We start from the raw sequence: 19,488 nt of genomic DNA, 5'->3' as shown, positions 1-19,488 counted from the left end.
TTTCAGTTCAGCGTCCAGACTCCATCACGCGAAGAACCACATGCAGAGCGTTTTGACATTGAACGGTGACTCACCTGTTTGACTTACGAAGTGCCTTCCGTAGTTTTCATGTCCATCTGGTTTAGACAGGTGCTTCAGTAGGATGTTACAAATTTTCCATGTTAATAGAATTATAAACACTTACAGACATGATTCGTGTTTGACAAATAAGTTCACCGTAAGAGAAAAGAAGCCCTCCGTGAGCCCGGTCTTACACGAAAAGGGATGAAGTGTTTGGTGCCAATTCATCGTGTTTTGTGTCTGCCACTGTAAAATAACATTCAAGACTTCACCACGCGCTGTGTGACCTAAACGTGTCTCAGGCATGTAATCTTTGTCCTGTTTTCTTTTCCAAGGCTTTTTAGACCCCGAGAAGAAGCTTTTTTCTCATCGAATATTATCCAGGGATGAATGTATTGACCCGTTTTCTAAAACGGGAAACCTTAGGTATGTACCTGGCCACGCTCCTCACAGAGAACTCTTGCTGTTCGTTTCCTGTTTCAAAAATCGCATCTGGAGATTTAGAGCAGTATTTCTTTTCCTATTTCTTTTCTTTTCTTTTTTTTTTTTTTGAGACGGTGTCTCGCTCTGTCACCCAGGCTGGAGTGCAGTGGTGCGATCTCAGCTCACTGCAGGCTCTGCCTCCCAGGTTCCCGCCATTCTCCTGCCTCAGCCTCCTGACTTAGCTGGGACTACAGGTGCCCGCCACCTTGCCCAGCTAATTTTTTTTTTTTTTTTTTTTTTTTTTACTTTTAGTACAGACGAGTTTCACTGTGTTAGCCAGGATGGTGTCTATCTCCTGACCTCATGATCCTCCCACCTCAGCCTCCCAAAGTGCTGGGATTACAGGCGTGAGCCATCGCACCCGTCCTAGAGCAGTATTTCTGTATTGATGTTTTTAAGGAATTTAACGTCCCCTCTCCAGTTTTCCTTGTTAGCCTCAGAGTACTTAGAAAGTTCCTTTCTAACCTGTACTCCCACTGTCTCCCAGGTTGCCTGAGCCCCGGTGCTTGTGCAGGGCCCCCAGTCCAGGCTCTGCCCCGTCCCAACAGCCCCTCCCTGAAACCATCCTCGGGCTGGGCTTTTGCGTCTGTGGAGGCGGGGACTGTCATCCTCTCAGCCTCATCTCTGTCAGACGGCACCCATTCGAAGTCAGCCCGCCGCCTGACGTCGTGCATCTGTTTGCTTAACAACCCTGGCATGTGTGATCATTCTAGTCCCTTTAGCTCCAGGTTTTCATTCCTGTGCGAAGACTTGTGGTTGGAGAGGCAGGAGGCAGGGGTGCGTCCCCACAGGAGGCCAGCTTTTGCCTCTGAGTATCCAGGGAATGACTAGGGCTCCTGGGGAACTCGGGGACTGGACTTTTGGGCCCAGAACCCAGGAGGGCAGGCGTAGGGACGGGATGGCATCAGGGACCCGAGTGGGCAGAGGAATGTGGATAACCCCACCCCACACACAAGTTCAGCAGCTCTGTGGGGCTCCTGGTTTAGGGGCAGTTCTTGACGTCAGCGTCAGCATCTGAGGTTTATAGTTTTCTTAGGAGCTTGCCTGTGTTAATCCTACTGATAATTTATAAAATCCTAAGTCACATGACTTTTGCCCGTCTTTTTGCTTTTTGCCATTTCTTCCTTTCCATGAGCTCCAGAGCCTCCTCCTCTCAGCTCCTCTGAGCCTTTTTGACAGGGTGGCCCCTCCCTGCCCTACGTAGAGACTTTTTTATATCCTTCTGTATTCTTTGGCGTTTCTTGCCCACTCTGTACGAGGAGTTTCCCCATTTCCACCCGGAAGTCCGTCCCTGCTGTTGCAACGCATCAGGTGTGGCTTGTTCTCCCGAGGAGCCCTGGCGGTCGCAGCTTCAGCTTCAGCCGCTTCCTGGCTCACGGTGGCCGCCGCCTCCCAGTGCTTCGGTTTTTACATTTAGGGAGTCCACGCAGACTGTGAGGCCTATGCAAGCTGATGTTAACTAAGAAGAGACTCTGAAAGTATTTACTTCAGAAACCTCCTTTTTGCTAGTTAGCTCCAGAGTGAGCAGATTAATCAGGGCTAAAGAGAATGAGAGGTGCTGTTAGTGACGTGTTAAGGGGAAAAGTTACCTGAAGGCAGAATGATAGGATCGAATGGGGACACACCCAGGATAGGCCCTAGTGGCGGGCACTGTGGTGTACATGGAGGTAGCTGTAGGTCCACTTAGAAATTCTGCATCAGCAGTAGGTCTGGTTTTTGTTTTTTTGTTTTTGAGATGGTCTAACTCTGTTGCCCAGACCTAAGTGCAGTAGTGTGGTCTCAGCTCCCCACAGCCTTGACTTCCTGGGCTCAAGCTATCCTCCCACTTCAGCCTTCTGAGTAGCTGGGACTACAGGTGCACACCACCACACCCGGCTAACTTCTGTATTTTTTGTAGAGACGGGGTCTTACCGTGTTGCTCAGGCTGGTCTCAGGCTCTGAGGCTCAAGCGGCCCTCCCAAAGCGCTGGAATTCCAGGCCTGAGCCACACAGCCCATCCCGGGCTGTTTTCAGAGTCAGCAAATTCTGGCCTTTAGGCTACACAGCCTGGTTTGTACAGGAAGTTTTATTGGAACATGGCCACGCCCACGCGGTCGGAGTTGGGTTTCATCCCTGTGGCCCTTCATGCCTGAAGTAGTGACTCTGGCGCTTTAAGAAACAGTTTGCGAACTCCGGCTTGAAGGAGAATCAGAAGCTGTGGAGAAGATGTTACTGAGGTTTAAATGTGACCCAAACAGAAAGGGCTTCAGGGCGGTTGGTGTCAGTTTCTGATGAACCTGCTGTCTGTTGGTTACATGTGGGTTAGAATCTTAAACTCTTTTCATTATTATTTTGTGTGAATTTTGCATTTTCACTTGTAGAAACCTCTTTCCGTGTGGAGACTCAATGGTTTGCATTATTGATGATCGAGAAGATGTCTGGAAGTTTGCCCCCAATCTGATAACTGTGAAGAAATACGTGTACTTCCAGGGCACAGGTGATATGAATGCGCCCCCTGGGTCCCGAGACTCTCAGACGAGAAAGAAAGGTGGGTAACCTCCTTCCTGAGTCTCTAGAATTTACATTTGCTTATTGTTTAGCTCTTCTTATTTCTTATCTCTATTTTGACTGCTCTAAATTCAAGATACACTTTGATTTTTTATTTGTATTTCAATAGAGGTTATTGGATTTATGTATATAGTACTGGAAAACAGGATATTATGTCGTTTTGATTTGGGCTTTAAAAAAAATGGCCCTCACTTAAGCATTTTCCCAGTTGAATAAAAACTAAAGGATACTGTTTAACCTAACACGTGAATAACTCCTTTCATCCCAGTTTTCCTTAAACGCACGCCTGGGCCTCGGGCCATGGCATTCTGTAGAGAGAGCGAATGTGGGGGCAGTGGCTGTGCAGGGAAGAACCGTCCCCAGAGTGCAGTGTTCAGGCCCGGCGCTGGCTGGGCCCAGAGAGCAGCGTGGTTTAACCTGTCAGGCAGGCCTGCGGCTGACGTCCACCCTGTGAAAAGTTAAGTGTTTTTGACCCTTAGTTTTAAAAAAAAAAATATTTTGAGGCGTACGTTTGCTGCTCTAGTCACTAAAATGGAACTTGGAGGTTGAAACCAGAAGAGGGTGGGACTGGGGTCCCTCCTGTAGGAGGCCGAGGCTTTCAGCAGATGGCTGGGGTCAGCGTGGAGTTGCTGACTTCCTCCAGACCGGGGCTTGGGAAACTGTGGCCACGGTGGCGCCAGGTCTGCAGCCTGGAGACCTCCAGTTGTTCTTATAGACGGAGGATCCTTCCTCCCCCAGATCCAGAGCTTTTTGAGTTGCCCACATGGTGCTTAAAGGAAATACTCATTGGAGCATTTTGGATTTTTCAGATTTGGGATGTTCAAGTGGTAAGTTTAACGCAAATACTCCAAACTCAGAAACACATTCAGTGTCCAAAACATCTGTGGCCCCATGCACTTCGGGTAAGGGGTGCTCACCCCGTCAGGCTCTTCACAGCAAGGTTGCCAAGGCCTGGTCTAGAGGGTGGCAGAGTTCACAGCCATGAAGAAGGGCACTGCTTTAACTTGGAATGCTATTTAACGTTTAATGCTGAATCGCGGTAACTTTTCCTTTTGCATGCATATTTAGTAAATCATTCTTCTCGAGGCACCGAGATCGCAGAGCAAGCTCCGCCCGTGAGAGAGCCCGAGTGGGGAACGCAGGCCCTTGGAGTGGAGCCCAGCAATGGCCTGGAGAAGCCGGCTCAGGAGCTGAACGGCAGTGAGGCTACCGCCCCCCAGGACTCGCCCCGCCCTGGGAAACCGGACGAGAGGGACACCTGGCCCGCTGCCCAGGCCCCCACCAGCAGTGGAGAGCTGGCAGGCACTCCTGAGCCCCAAGGATCCTGTGTGCAGGGTGGCCGGGCGGCACCGGGACAGCGGCCTGCCCAGGGTGCCACGGGCACTGACCTGGACTTCGACTTATCCAGCGACAGCGAGAGCAGCAGTGAGTCCGAGGGCACGAAGTCTCCCTCCTCCGCCTCTGACGGCGAAAGTGAGGGGGGGAGAAGCCGGCAGAAGCCAAAGGAGGAGGAGAACCCGGCTCCAGAGGGAGCCGGGGCGCTGGCTCAGGGCAGTTCCCTGGAGCCGGGGCGGCCTGCAGCACTGAGTCTCCCCGGAGAGGCCGAGCCCGGCACGCATGCCCCAGACAAGGGGCCCGAGCTGGGTGGGCAGGAGGAGGGCGAGCGGGACGGCCTCTGCGGCCTGGGCAATGGCTGTGCCGACAGGAAGGAGGCGGAGACCGAGTCACAGAACAGCGAGCTGTCGGGCGTCACCGCGGGCGAGTCCCTGGACCAGAGTGTGGAGGAGGAGGAGGAGGAGGACACGGACGAGGATGACCACCTCATCTACCTGGAGGAGATCCTGGTCCGTGTGCACACCGACTACTACGCCAAGTACGACCGCTTCCTCAACAAGGAGATCGAGGAGGCGCCGGATATCCGCAAGATCGTGCCGGAACTGAAGAGCAAGGTGCTGGCTGATGTGGCCATAATTTTCAGTGGGCTGCACCCGACAAACTTCCCGATAGAGAAGACGCGGGAGCATTACCACGCCACGGCGCTGGGAGCGAAGATCCTCACTCGGCTGGTGCTGAGCCCCGACGCCCCTGACAGGGCCACGCACCTGATCGCCGCGCGGGCTGGTGAGTGCTGCCTCCCTGTGCCCCGGGCATGGTCAGGCCCGCCGTCTCCTTGCAGGCACTCCTTAGAGCTGGCATTGCTGTTCATCTCACATTCAACTTTTAGAAACGTTTCCCAGAATCACCATCAAAATTTTAAGAATAGATCATGACGTTGGGTGAAATTCGAGTTCGGGCACGTTCATGCTTTCGGACCGCAGTCATCACGCACAGTGTTGGGTGGTGTGAGTTACTCACGTGCGGTGTAGAAAGTTCAGCGCTTCTCCCTGGAGTGAGCCATGGCTGCATTAGAGAGCAGGGAATCAGCGATGGGGCGAGTGAGCCATGGAGAGCAGGGAATCAGCGATGGGGTGAGTGATCCATGGCTGGATTAGAGAACAGGGAATCAGCGATAGGATGAGTGAGCCATGGCTGGATTGGAGAGCAGGGAATCAGCGATGGGGCGAGTGAGCCATGGCTGGACTGGAGAGCAGGGAATCAGCGATGGGGCGAGTGAGCCGTGGCTGGACTGGAGAGCAGGGAATCAGCGATGGGGTGAGTGAGCCGTGGCTGGATTGGAGAGCAGGGAATCAGCGATGGGGTGAGTGAGCCGTGGCTGGATTGGAGAGCAGGGAATCAGCGATGGGGTGAGTGAGCCGTGGCTGGATTGGAGAGCAGGGAATCAGCGATGGGGTGAGTGAGCCGTGGCTGGATTGGAGAGCAGGGAATCAGCGATGGGGTGAGTGAGCCGTGGCTGGATTGGAGAGCAGGGAATCAGCGATGGGGTGAGTGAGCCGTGGCTGGATTGGAGAGCAGGGAATCAGCGATGGGGTGAGTGAGCCGTGGCTGGATTGGAGAGCAGGGAATCAGCGATGGGGTGAGTGAGCCGTGGCTGGATTGGAGAGCAGGGAATCAGCGATGGGGTGAGTGAGCCATGGCTGGATTAGAGAACAAGGAATCAGCGATGGGGTGTAGTGGAAAAACTCCAGGCAGAAACAGGATGCGGGGCCCTCAGTTCACAGGTAAAAGGTTGACAAAGCCTCTGAGTTAGAAAACTAAGTGCAAAGTTTTGGCTGAAACGTGCGTAGAAGGACACGTTGTGGCTGGGAGAGCGGAGGACAGGCCTGCTGTCTCCTGATGGTGAAACCTGTCCCAGACGGGGCAGGCCGCTCTGACACGTTGAAAGTTCTGCCGAATAAAACAGAACCTTTCAGCGATAGGTGAATCTTGAAGGAAGACTTGCACCCCAGTGCTTAAAAAACCCAAATATCTCAGTATTCTAGTTATTCTGTGAAAATGCTCCCATAAGCACCTGGATTTTCCCCGAATGAAGATTGCCTAAATCACTTCAGGTTCTGCTCCTCCAATCGCGCTTCCTGTCCTGGCGGCGTTTCCTGAGAGGGCTTCTCAGTGCGTGGCCCCGCCTCCAGGGCTCAGGGTAGCCTTGTGGGGTGAGCTCATCCCTGTCCACGCACGCTCCCTGACAGCAAGTGTGGTCTTATTTGAGGCCACGCCTCTAGTCCGTGTCACGTGGTGTTGGACATGCATGTGCTCAGTAAAGCGTTTGAATCAAGGGTACATGGAAGGCTCCATCTCAGTGTGAAATAGGCAGGTGCTGGCTGCAGGGCAGGGGCAGGCTTTCCGTGGAGCCCAGCGAAACCCTTGATCCCAGGAGAAAGCCAGGCCCTGGCCTCCCACGGGCAGTCAGGCCCTTCTCTCCTGAGCGTGGAGCCGGGCCAGGCCACGGTCCTCCTTGGCTCCTCAGGTGCCCGTCTGCCCTGCCCCATGTCTGCCCAGCTCCTGACCCTTCTCTCCTGTGCATGGAGCCAGGCCAGACCGGGGTCCTCCTGAGCCCCTCGGGTGCCCATCTGCCCTGCCCCGTGAGTGCCCAGCTCCTGGCCCTTCTCTCCTGAGCATGGAGGTGGGCCAGGCTGGGGTCCTCCTTGGCCCCTCGGGTGCCCATTTGCCCTGCCCTGTGTCTGCCCAGCTCTTGACCCTTCTTTCGCTTTCCTTCCTTCCCCCGGAATTGTGCTCACGTTTCTTTTTGCTTCGGTGTTTGTGGCCTTACTGTTGAGGGGCCTTCCTGAACACATGCTCACGTCACCTGCTGTGCCCAGCTCCTCGTCTGAGATCCACCACTTCCCACCATGGCTGCTTATCCCTGGCCTGGGAGATGGGAACCTGCAGTGGGCAGCCCTGGTGGGGTACAGCCGAGTGAGGGCCCTGGGCTCTGGTGGGGTGCAGCCGAGTGAGGGCCCTGGGCTCTGGTGGGGTGCAGCCGGGTGAGGGCCCTGGGCTCTGGTGGGGTGCAGCCAGGTGAGGGCCTTGGTGGGGTGCAGCCGGGTGAGGGCCCTGAGCCCTGGTGGTTGCAGCCGGGTGAGGGCCCTGGTGGGGTACAGTCTGTTGAGGGTCCTGGTGGGGTGCAGCCGGGTGAGGGCCCCAAGCCCTGGTGGGGTGCAGTTGGGTGAGGGCCCTGAGTCCTGGCGAGGTGCAGTTGGGTGAGGGCCCTGGTGGGGTGCAGCCGGGTGAAGGCCCCGAGTCCTGGTGATTACAGCCAGGTGAGGGCCCTGAGCCCTGGTTGGATGCAGTCGGGTGAGGGTCCTGAGCCCTGGTGGGGTGCAGTTGGGTGAGGGCCCTGGTGGGATGCAGCCGGGTGAGGGCCCTGGGCCCTGGTGGGGTGCAGTTGGGTGAGGGCCCTGGTGGGGTGCAGCCGGGTGAGGGCCCTGGGCCCTGGTGGGGTGCAATTGGGTGAGGGCCCTGGTGGGTGCAGCCAGGTGAGGCCCCTGGGCCCTGGTGGGGTGCAGTCGGGTGAGGGCCCTGGTGGGTGCAGCCAGATGTGGGCCCTGAGCCTCCAGTGCTGGCCAAGACAGCCTGATGCAGCCGGGTCTCCCGCAGGCACAGAGAAGGTGCTGCAGGCGCAGGAGTGCGGACACCTGCACGTGGTCAACCCTGACTGGCTGTGGAGTTGCCTGGAGCGCTGGGACAAGGTGGAGGAGCAGCTCTTCCCGCTCAGGGACGACCACAGCAAGAGGTGGGTCCTCGCCGCACCCCGCACATCCCTGCCAGGCGTTCCCTCGCCAGACAGCTGTTGGTTCACACACCTAGGCAGTGCCCGCCAGGTGTCCCTGGGTGCCTGCTCTGCGTCGCCCAGACGCCCCGCTCATGGCCCTTGTTCTGTTCCTCCGACAGGGAGAACAGTCCTGCAGCCTTTCCCGACCGGGAGGGTGTGCCCCCCACCACCTTGTTCCACCCGATGCCGGTTCTTCCCAAGGCCCAGCCTGGCCCCGAGGTTCGAATCTACGACTCCAACACGGGGAAGCTCATCAGGACGGGCGCCCGGGGGCCCCCAGCGCCCCCCAGCTCCTTACCCCTCCACCGGGAGCCCTCTTCCTTCAGGTACATGGTGGCGCAGCCACTGCCCCCAGCTAGTGAGGGCTCTTCAAGCTGCTCTGGTCCGTTAGGGGGATGGCGCCAGTTGCCCAACGTGAGGGCGGGTGGAGGCTGCAGACGGTGACTCCCGCTTCCACCTTGTGGGAACGCCGCCCCCACTGGCTCTCTCGGGTCCTTTTGTTCTTCTGTCCTCTCTTGGTTCCCAAAACTGAAACAAAACCCTACAACCAGCTTCTCAGATGTTGTCCAGGCACCTGCATGTGCACACCTGTGGCCGCCCCGCAGAGCACTCGGTCCTGGGAACACTCAGCAGAGAATGGGCAGAGCAGGGCTGGTTTCGAGCCCCCGCCCCCGTCGCCTTGCCGGCTGCTCTCTGCCGGCCCCACGTTTGTTGCTCTGCCAGACCCCGGGCTGCCGTCTTTGTTTCCACACAGAGCAGGCGCAGGGGTGATGGCAGTGGCTGTTGGCAAACAGCACCGTGAGGAAGGGAAACTTGACTGGACTGGAAGGCGTTGGTAGCCGGGATCTGTGCTGCCCTGGAGAGGGGAAATTGCAGGCCCCGGGGGATGCTTCCTGCGCACGTGGCCTCTGTGCCTGTTTACCGGTGTGGACCGGAGATCAGCCCTCAGCCTGAGGTTGTGGCCCCTGCAGACCCCATGGGACATTCTTGGAGATTTAAATGAGTCTTTGTTCTGTGGTTGTTGCTTTGAAATTCAACCAAAAGTTTAACTAGATTAAACTTGACCCGGGCGAGGAGCACCTACCAAGACCTGGTGTGTGTTCACCCCTGGAAGCCCTCTGACAGGTCACAACGCCTCAAATCCTGCGACGGGTGCAGAACGCAGGCTGCTGGAGGGAGACGGGTGCTCATGGTTAATGGGTAGATGGAGAGGTACGACTTGGTGTCCTTTTCGAGCCCTTGCAGGATCCAGCACTGTCCCTGCGTGGGGACACTGAGGCCCGGAGTGCATGGCCCTCCCAGGTCAGGAGCAGGGGTGGCCAGAGCGTGGCCTTTGCACAGTGGGCGGCAGCTCCCGAGCCTGGGTGGGCAGGTGAGTGAGGAGGCCCCGCCAGGCACCACGACAAAGCCCAGTCAGCTTTCGGGAGAGGCCACTCCCTCTGGAAACGCGCTCTGGTTCCTCCCAGGTTTTCTGTTTTTAGATTGTGTTTTGTCTTTTGTGATTCTAGAGAGTAGCGTGTGCCCCTTTCGGCTGATTTCACAGCCCTTGAGGTCACGGTGGGGAGTGTTGCTAAGAGGAGTCGTCGGGTCGGGCGACTGGGAGGTGGGCAGGTGCAGGGTGGCTTCCTGTGCGGCAGCCTGGCAACGCGCTGGGACCTGGGGGATGGGGGGTTTGGGATGAATCCGAGGTTCTCCATTCTGATGACAGGGAAGAGGATCCCCAGCCACACACTGATGATGTCATCCCGAAGGACAGGAAGACATTCTGGTGACAGTGTCACCTCCCGTTGTTAGGAAGGCGCTGGGTGGTGATGTCACCTCCCATCGTGTCGTCCTGGTGACGATGTCGTCGCCTGTCATTAAGAAGGCGTCCTGATGGTGACGTTGTTTCTGGTCGTTAGAAAGGCTTCCTGTCCGGGCTGGTTGGGCTTTTAACACGAGGTGTCTTTCCAACACTGCTGCTCTAGCTCTTCGGGGCCGACAGGCGCCTGCAGTTCAGTTTGTTTTTGATGCTGACGACCCACAGTTGGCATCAGGCCTTGAGTCTACGGGCTCATTCCCTCGTCTGAGGGTTGCCCTCATCTCTGACCCCCAGGCCCCTCACCGTCCAGCTTGGCCACAGGGTTGGGGGTCCCCAGACACAGACTTTTGCAGTTTTGATCATCTGCTGAATCAGCTCACGAAACTTTGGAAAACATTTCACTCAGCAGTACCAGTTTATTTTAAAGGCTCAAGAACAGCCAAATGAGGGGGTGCAAGGGGCAGGGTCCAGAAGGGCCATGAGCACGGCGCGTGTCCCCCCGGAAGCTCTGCGTCCTTCCGTCTGTGGCGAAGGCACGGCTGATCCACCCACTACCCACTTGCTCCTGCAAAGCCTTCTGGTGACCAGCCCTGCCCTGAAGCTGCTCAGGCCCAGCCCACAGCCCCTCACCGCAGCGGTGATTCCAGGGACTGGTAACAGGTCTCTCCGTAAATCAGGGCTTCGTCCTTTGACGCTACTCTCATTCCTTCATTTAACTCAGTTAATTCCAGCTCTCCAGCCAGTTGACAGAGCTCCTGGACTCTTCTGAGAACAGCATGGGGGAGCCTGGCCTATGGGGTTGCTGTGGGCCAGTCAGTGAACAGGCCAGCACCACCTAGAGCCGAATGATGCAGAGACCCCGTGGCTAGGAAGTCAGGGTCTGTTGTGTGCTGTAATTCTAATCAGTAGCAGCATGATGGCAGGACAGATACGTGCGTTGAAGTGACACTGCTGAGATTTAGCTTTGAAATTGCAGTTTTGCAAAACGCTCACATAGTTTAAAGCAGCCACACGATCAGTACCGTGAAGAGCACCTGTTCTTTAGACACTGCTTTTCATACTGTTGACTGAAATGTTCAGGGGCTGGCACTGTTGTCCCAGTGCTTTGGGAGGTGGACCCACAAGGATCGCTTGAGCTCAGGAGTTCAAGGCTGCAGTGAGCTGTGACCGCGCCCTGCACTCCGTCCTGGGCCGCAGAGTGAGAGCCTGTCTCAGAAAAAAATTTTTTTTCGTAATTAAAAGTAAAATCACAAACCTTTGACTTATTTTTTCTTCAGCATTTTTATTTATTTATTTTTTTGAGACGGAGTCTTGGTCTGTCGCCCAGGCTGGAGTGCAGTGGTGCAATCTTGGCTCACGGCAACCTCTGCCTCTCAGGTTCAAGCAATTCTCATGCCTCTTCAGCAGCTGGAATTACAGGCACATGCAACCACGCCCGGCTAATTTGTGTATTTTTAGTAGAGACAGGGTTTCACCATGTTGCCCAGGTTGGTCTCAAGCTCCTGTCCTCATTGTCTTAAAACTACGCAGAGTGGTTAAAGATTAGATACAAAACTGGTTTTTTAATAATTCAGCCTTGCTTGAAGTGAGCTAGGAATTTCTAAGATCAATGAGAAAAAAATAATTGTTACCTGAAAACATACTTGCAGATAGTAAGCTAGATTTGAATAAAGTCAAACACTTTTACTTGAGTGACACTAATAATATGGCAACCGATAACTGTGTACGTGTTCTGAAATGTGTATAGTTTACGTCAACAGTAGCAGTTCAGAACGTTTCGAATGGCACATCATAAACTACCGTTCAGCTCTGCCTGTCTTTTGTAAGGAAGACGCACGCTGGGCTGCAGTTCATTGGAATAAGTTGACTTTTGCTGTTTTTAATTTGAAAGTGTAATTTGCACCAAAATACCAATATTACTTCAGTTAATACCAGCTCATTTATATGAGTGGATGTTAATGTGATTTGTTAGGTTGTGATAATCATCAGTTTGGTGGCGGGAAGCAGCATTGTTGTGGCCGCGGCAGCGGGCCGCCTGGCCTGGGTGATTGCAGGCGGGCACACCTTTGCCACATTAAGGAAATGTCTCTCCCTTCACTTGGACGTGTTGGAAACTGAGTTCTCCTAAAATGAGCCTGGGTTCTGCTTTTTGATAGTTTTCAAAATTGATGGAACTACCTATTTGTATTAGAAAAAAGGAATGCCTGTTTGAAGGTCTCCTTCCCCAGGCTGGACATGGTGCTGACAGTCTGAGGAAACGGGACCGGCCGGCAGGCGTTCTGTGGGGCTTTCCTGCTGCAGTGAGGACCTGGGCCTGTGTGGCTCGGCCACGCCTCTGGTCACACCCTACCTTTTCTCTGTAGGCCTCCTCCTTGGAGGAACAGGCAGAGTGGTTTCTTCTGGTTTAATCCAAGAGTCCCCCCTGCTTGTTTTGAGTTCGTGTGGCGCCTGCCCAGTCCCCTGCACTACATAGACCTGTGTCCGCAGTGCCCCTCCACGTGCGGACCCCTGGTGCCTGCAGGACCACTCCGCCTGTACAGACAAGTCCAGCGTGGTCTCCACAGCCACCCTCACACCCTTGTAACAGCGCTGGTGTGATTCCGCCGTGGCACCCCGTCTCAAGGTGGGTTCCACGCCTGAGCGGCCCCAGGCCTCATCTCTTGCGTGCATTGGTTGCCCAGTTTCCCTGTGGCACCCCATCTTACGGTGAGGACCGCACCTGCGCGGCCCCAGGCCTCATCTGTTGTGTGCATTGGTTGTGCTGCTGTGGAGGTGGCCCCGTCGCCCACCATCCTAAGAGTGGTGGTTCCTCGTTCTGTTCCCGGAACCCTGTGTAGACCCCATTGTGACAGGACGCTCGGCGGTGAGGGCGGTTGGCCCTTCATCCCTGGACTGGTCCTCATCTAAGGCTTTGAATGTTGTACATTTTTTAAAATTCTGGCTTTGAGCTTTTTGGTGCTGGGCTGGCAGCCTGGCTCACTGTGGACCTGCGGGTGAGTGGGAACATTCAGTTTTTTGGTTAAACTTTTTGAGATATTTGTAGATTGACACGCAGTGATAATGCAGAGAGGCCCTTTGGACCCTTTATCCCATTTCCCCTGTGGTTGCCTCTTGTGAAAGTGGGGAACAAGCTCATCACTGGGACCCACAGGGGCTCATCCAGACAGAAAGACAGAACCCTCACCAGCTCCCCTGCAGCCCTCACGGCCTCAGCCACTTCCCCTCCCTGACCCTTGGCCCTCCACCTGCTGTCCCTCCCTGCACCGTGCCCTCTGCAGAGTGCTGTGGACGGTGGTCGGCAGCCTTCTGGAGTTGACCCTTCTCCCTCGGCCGGTTCCTGGAGCCTCTGCGCCCCTCGTTCATGTCCTCCTCTCGCTGAGCCGTGTCTCGTGGTGTGTGGAGGGGCCGTCTGTGGCTTCACCGTTCCCCGTTTCAGGGATATTTGGGTTGTCTCCAGCCTTTGCTCTAAATGTTTGCACAGGTTGAGCATCTCATCCAAAAATCCAAAATCAGAAATGCTCCAAGATTCGCACCTTTCTGAGCAGTGACGTGGCCTGGAAGGAGATGCTCATCTGAGCGTTCGAATTTGGGGTCACCAGTTGCAGATGCTCAGCCCGTAAGTGTAACACAGATATTTCAAAATTCAAAAATCCAAAGTAGACAACACTTTGGGTCTCAGGCGTGTTGGATGTGGGATACTTAGCCTATCTAAGTTTTTATTTCTTTGGGATAAATGTCCAGTGGTAGGTACAGTTGCTAAATTGGATAGTGAGTGTGTGTTTAGCTTTTTAAAGAAACTGCCAGACCCTTTTCCGGAATACCTGCATCATCATCTCACATTTTCAGTGGTGGTGAGTGACCCAGGTGGCGTGGCCAGAGCTGTTTATTGCAGCTGTTCTGATAGGTGTGTCCTGAGCTGGTTGTGGCTGTGACTTGCGTTTCTGTGGTGAATAATGCCACTGAACATCACCTCCTGTGTGTGTTCCATCTGCTAGTCCTTGGTTGGCTGTGCGGCTTACAAATCCTTTCCTCCCAGGCAGCAACTTGACTTCTCTGAGACCTCAGAGGTGGGGTGTTTGGCTGGTGTAGAGCAGTTATCACAGGTTTTTAACATTTAATTGAAACATTTAATTCAGTTTAAAATAACAGTGCAGTTGGCCCTTTGAACAACACTGCTTTGAACTGTGTGTGTCCAGTCATACATAAATGGGTGTTTCAGCCAAATGCAGATGGGAAGCACATGTTCGCTGGATGGGAAGCGTGTGTTCATGGAGGGCCGAGGCGAAGAGTGGACTTTGACAAGGCTCAGGAAGTCCTGAATTCCAGTCAGGCAGATCATCCTCTAGAGGGTCTTCGGCAGAGCAAAAGTTTTTAATTTTCACAAGATTCTATTTATCACTTCTTTCTTTCAGGAATCATGCTCTTGATGTGAAGTTAACTAGTAGCCTAGTCCCAGATCCCGGAGATTTTCTTGATGTTTTATCCTGAAAGATCTGTAGTCTTTCATCTTACACCGCGATGCTCTTGAGGTTGGTTTTCTGGCCCCAGCCACATTGCCGCGGGCGCTGTCTTCCGCCACGGCTGCTTCCGCCCCAGCGTCTCAAGTGTGCTCAGGTGCACCTGTGTGGTCTGTTCCTGGGTTTTCTGCCCGGAGATGCCCTTGATCAAGTTGGATTTCCTGTTTTCTGTGAGTTGTTAACACCAGTGGGTGTTGCATTTTTTCGGTGTTTGTTGATTGATATTCTGGTGTCTGTGGTTTTTCTTCTTTTGCCTGTCAGTATGCGGTGGTCACATTGACTGATTTTTGGACATGAAAACAACCTTGCAACTCAGAAACCAATCCCCTTGGTTGTGGTGTGTAGTAACCGTGATGCACTTCTGTGAAGTGTCTTCATGTTGATGTTGAGAGGCCTGTGGGGCTGTACTTGTCACATTGTGTGCCGTCTGTCCCCGGGTTTGTTGTCGCTTGGTGGCCTCCCGTGGTGAGGTGGGAAGCGTCCACCCTCTAGCATCCTTGGTCAGACTGTAGACTTGCCCCTTCCTTTCACTTATTTGGGAGAATTCTCCAGTGAGACCGTCTGGTCCTGGAGATTTTATTTTTGCAGATTTAAAATTTCATGTTCATTTTCCTTAATAGTTACAGGGCTTTTCACAGGACCTGTTGTGTTCGGGTGAGTTGTGGTTGGTTCTGTTTTTTAAGGAATTGCTCCACTTACCTCTATTTTTTTTTTTTTTTTTTTTTGGTTTTGGTTTTCAGCCTCCTTATTTCTTACCTTCCTTCTGCTTGCTTTGGGATTATTTTTTATGACTTGTTTCGACAGTCAGGTGTGGTCTAGAGAACCAGAGCGGAGTCTCCGGTGCTTGCCTGGATTCCTGCTTCCGTCCTTGCGGGAGTTCCCTGAGGGGTCCCTTCCTTCCCAACCTGCCCTGCGGTGTCCATCATGCTCTCGGGGCAGGCCTGGGCCCTCTGCAGTCTCTCCCTTGCTGGGGGACGTTTTCACGGGATAAGACTCTGGGTTGATCTTCCTTTTTCTCAGGGCCTGAGAAACATCTGGCTTCCTTCTGGGCTCCGTCGTTCAGATGACTGATCTTCTGTCTTTGGCCGCTTTTCCTGTAGGTAAGCTGTGTTTTCTCTTCCATTGCCATCAAGGTTTTTCTCCATCTTTAGTTGAGGTTTGATGATGACGTGTCTTGGTGTAGATTTGGAGGGTTTACTTTGTTTAGGTTTGACTCTGCTTTTTGAGTTGGAAGGTTTATGTCTTTTGACGTCTTTGGGACATTTCCAGCCATTGCTTTTCAAGGCCATCTCTGCCATGCATGGGACGGCAGGGACACGGATGCTGAGGCTTTTCCTAAGCTGTGTTCTTTTTCCTGTTCAGCTCATTTTCTCTGTTGTCCGGGTTGGGTGATTTCTGTTAGATTTTTAGGTTCACAGCCTTCCTCTGTCTCCTTCATTTGCTGCTAGTCTGTCCATGACATTTTTTGGTTTTAGTTTTTATTTTTCAGTTATAAAATTTCTGTATCTTCTATTTCTTTACCAACCCTTTGTGTTTTTCATTTGCGTATTTGCAAGCATATTTGCAATTGCCTGTTGAAGCATTTTTATCATGGATGCTATAAGTCATTATGAATTTTAGCATCTCTGCCCTCTCAGCTTGGCCTCTGTTGATTGTCCTTTTCTCCATAGTTTGAGATCTTCCTGGTTCTTGCTGGGGCAAGTGACATTGGATTGAAACCTGGACCTTTTTCACATCATGTTAGGAAACTTTGGATCTTATTTAAACCTTCTCCCATCGCTCATTTTTTTTTGGGCCATGCTCCAGCAGCAGGAGTGGAGGCCCCCTAGTTCCTGCCAGTCGGGACAGGAGTCCATTTCCCCACACGGCCTCTTTTTGATGCCTGAGAGTGGGGGATGAGGGTGACGCCGTTGCTGGTGGACACATGTCGGGATGGGGGTGACGCTGTTGCTGGTGGACAGCTGTGGCGATGGGGGTGACGCCGTTGCTGTGGCAGTCCTGGCTCCCCACGTCATCGCTGGCACCATGGGAGGAGTGTCTGCATCTTCATTGGGGGCTGGTGACAATCCCGACGCCCCCACATGGGTGGGAGGAGTGTCTGCATCTTCATTGGGGGCTGGTGAGAGTCCTGACGCCCCCACATGGGTGGGAGAAGTGTCTGCACCTTCAGTGGGGGCTGGTGACAGTCCTGACGCCCCCACATGGGTGGGAGAAGTGTCTGCACCTTCAGTGGGGGCTGGTGACAGTCCTGACCCCCCCCCACATGGGTGGGAGGAGTGTCTGCATCTTCAGTGGGGGCTGGTGACAATCCCGACGCCCCCACATGGGTGGGAGGAGTGTCTGCATCTTCAGTGGGGGCTGGTGACAGTCCTGACCCCCCCCCACATGGGTGGGAGGGGCCTCGCTGCTGCCAGTGGGGTTGAATGTCGGACTCCCCACAGGCTCCCCCATGGCCTTCTCTGAGACCTCAGAGGTGGGGTGTTTGGCTGGAGTAGAGCAGTTATCACAGGTTTTTAACATTAATTGAAACGTTTAATTCAGTTTAAAATAACAGTACAGTTGGTCCTTTGAACAACACTGCTTTGAACTGCGTGTGTCTGGTTATACGTACATGGGTGTTTCAGCCAAATGCAGATGGGAAGCGCGTGTTCGCGGGATGGGAAGCGCGGCGCTCGCGGGATGGGAAGCGTGTGTTCACAGAGGGCCAAGGTGAAGAGTGGACTTTGTCAAGGCTCAGGAAGTCCTGAATTCCAAACAGCACAGATCAGCACCTTCAGATTTCTGGGCAGAAAATCTTCTCTTCATTGTAAATAGCCTAATATAGCTGTGTCTTTTTAGTTTTGTGACTTTGACTTAATGCCTGTATTCCTTCACCAGGATGGGTTTTATCCCCTCATCCTCGTGCCTGTCCCGAGCGAGCTGATGTCTGGGACGCACGCTCAGTGCCTCCTGGTCTCGTCCTTTGGTCACTCAGGGAAGAACCAGCAGCTAGAAACGGCCGCCTCTGAGGAGGGCAGCACCACCCATTTTCCCAGAGGCCTGCCTTAAATTCTAGCAGTCAGAGGCATGCATTAGAATATATTAATAAGATTCACACATCCAGATCGAGAAAGATATGTACAGAGGAGAAGAACCATTTCAAATGGAGCTGCGGTTTTAACATAGCAGAAAAATCCTTGAAACAGAAAATTGGCCCTTTCTAGTTGATTTATTATATTAATATTTAACCATACAAGCACGAGAATTACCTTTTTCTGGGTTTTTTTGTGAATTTTTTTTTTTTAAAGATGGAGTCTTGCTCTGTTGCGCAGGCTGGAGTGCATTGGCGTGATCTCGGCTCACTGCAACCTCTGCCTCCCGGATTCGAGCGATTCTCCTGCCTCAGCCTCTTGAGTAGCTGGAATTATAGGCATGCACCAGCATACTGGGCTAATTTTTGTATTTTTAGTAGAGAGGGGGTTTAGCCATGTTGGTCAGGCTGGTCTCGAACTCCTGACCTCAAGCGATCCACCCCGCTTGACCTCCCAAAGTGCTGGCTTTACAAACATGAGCCACCGTGCAAACCTGTGAAATGATTTTAATTTCAGCCCACTGACATGTTTTGTCACTTCACCATTTTTTGTATCTGTTTTCGCAGCCCGGAGATGGTGCATTTTCTTGTTTTGTATTTTGCCATGTAGCTCTCCAGACCCTGTTTTCAGGGTGAATGGCGTGTCCTGGGGGTTCCCAGAACATGCTTAGTCGCCTGTGTCTCTTTGCCCTTTATTCTGAGATGCTGGAGCCCAGCAGAGGCTCTCTGCCCCACGGGGGTTTTGTGGATAAAAGAAGTTGGGTGTTACTTTTCTACAGGATAGTCAGAAACATGTTTTGCCACTCAGCCTGGCCCAGTTAGCCACCTCTGATCTATTAAACTCTGAAAAGCGTGTTGGCGAAACATCCCGTTTTTCCTGTGATTCCCTGTTGGGGTGTGAGTGTTTGCCTAGTCCGAGAGCCAGGAGTCTGACTCGGTGCTGAAAAGTGCGATTCAAACTGACTTCCTCATGTGGGGCCTATGAAATTCCTTTCAGAGCGGTTCCGCCACCCCAGCCACAGACGTTCGGCGAAGAGCTGCCTGACGCTCCGGACGGAGAGCAGCCTGGCCCTTCTAGAAGAAAGCGACAGCCCAGTATGTCTGAGACAATGCCGCTGTACACTCTTTGTAAGGAAGATTTAGAGAGTATGGACAAAGAGGTGAGCCAACCGCGCCCTGGTGCCCACGGTGGCGCTCGCGCTGGGGCAGAGGTGAGCCAACCGCGCCCTGGTGCCCACGGCGGCGCTCGTGCTGGGGCAGAGGTGAGCCAACCGCGCCCTGGTGCCCACGGCGGCGCTCGTGCTGGGGAAGAGGTGAGCCAACCGCGCCCTGGTGCCCACTGCGGCGCTCGTGCTGGGGCAGAGGTGAGCCAACCGCGCCCTGGTGCCCACGGCGGCGCTCATGCTGGGGCCGCAGAGCTGCGATGTGCGGGTGGAGGCAGAGCGAGAATTCTGCACTTGTGCAGTCGTGTCTAGTTCGAGACTAGCACTCGTGGTTTTCATGGAACTTCCTATTCAAGGAGACCTAGAACAGCATTAAGCGGTGTGTCCGCAATGTGTGGCGTGAGAACACGTCGAAGTTGTGGCTTAGGATTCGTGCCTGCGTCTTCACCAGGACCGACACCGCCCAGCCCCTCCTGCTCTCCTGGCCCACCCCAAGGACATGGGACAGGGTCTGGAGGCACTCATGGTTGTGAGGAGGAGTGAGTCCCCCTGCCCCACGCCGACAGGCCCCGGTTGAGAAACGCTGGAGCGCTGTGTGTCCGCTGCACATGGGCCTTACACACACATACAGAGTGGCTGGTGATTCTCACAGCATCTCATTACCACAGCACTAGAGAGCT

The 19,488-nt window shown here is 53.9% G+C and overlaps 1 protein-coding gene across 12 annotated transcripts in view; it reads left to right on the top strand.

The window, feature by feature from the left end:
* The window catches only part of CTDP1 (CTD phosphatase subunit 1), a 73,472-nt gene that overhangs the window by 32,464 nt on the left and 21,520 nt on the right, over window positions 1-19,488 (top strand). For 2 of the 12 annotated variants that reach the window (XM_074022328.1, XM_015439589.4), the window contains exons 6-11: window positions 396-486; window positions 2,904-3,070; window positions 4,177-5,211; window positions 8,083-8,218; window positions 8,377-8,583; window positions 18,643-18,805. In XM_074022328.1, the coding sequence (XP_073878429.1) occupies window positions 396-486; window positions 2,904-3,070; window positions 4,177-5,211; window positions 8,083-8,218; window positions 8,377-8,583; window positions 18,643-18,805 (1,799 nt within the window). Of the gene's footprint in view, window positions 1-395; window positions 487-2,903; window positions 3,071-4,158; window positions 5,212-8,082; window positions 8,219-8,376; window positions 8,584-18,642; window positions 18,806-19,488 lie in introns of all 12 variants that reach the window. The other 10 variants (XM_015439590.4, XM_005586367.5, XM_074022331.1 and 7 more) reach the window with 6 other exon arrangements.

This window comes from Macaca fascicularis, chromosome 18 (assembly GCF_037993035.2).
Source record: "Macaca fascicularis isolate 582-1 chromosome 18, T2T-MFA8v1.1".
Lineage (NCBI taxonomy): Eukaryota > Metazoa > Chordata > Mammalia > Primates > Cercopithecidae > Macaca > Macaca fascicularis.
This window is presented reverse-complemented; position numbering and strand designations above follow the sequence as displayed.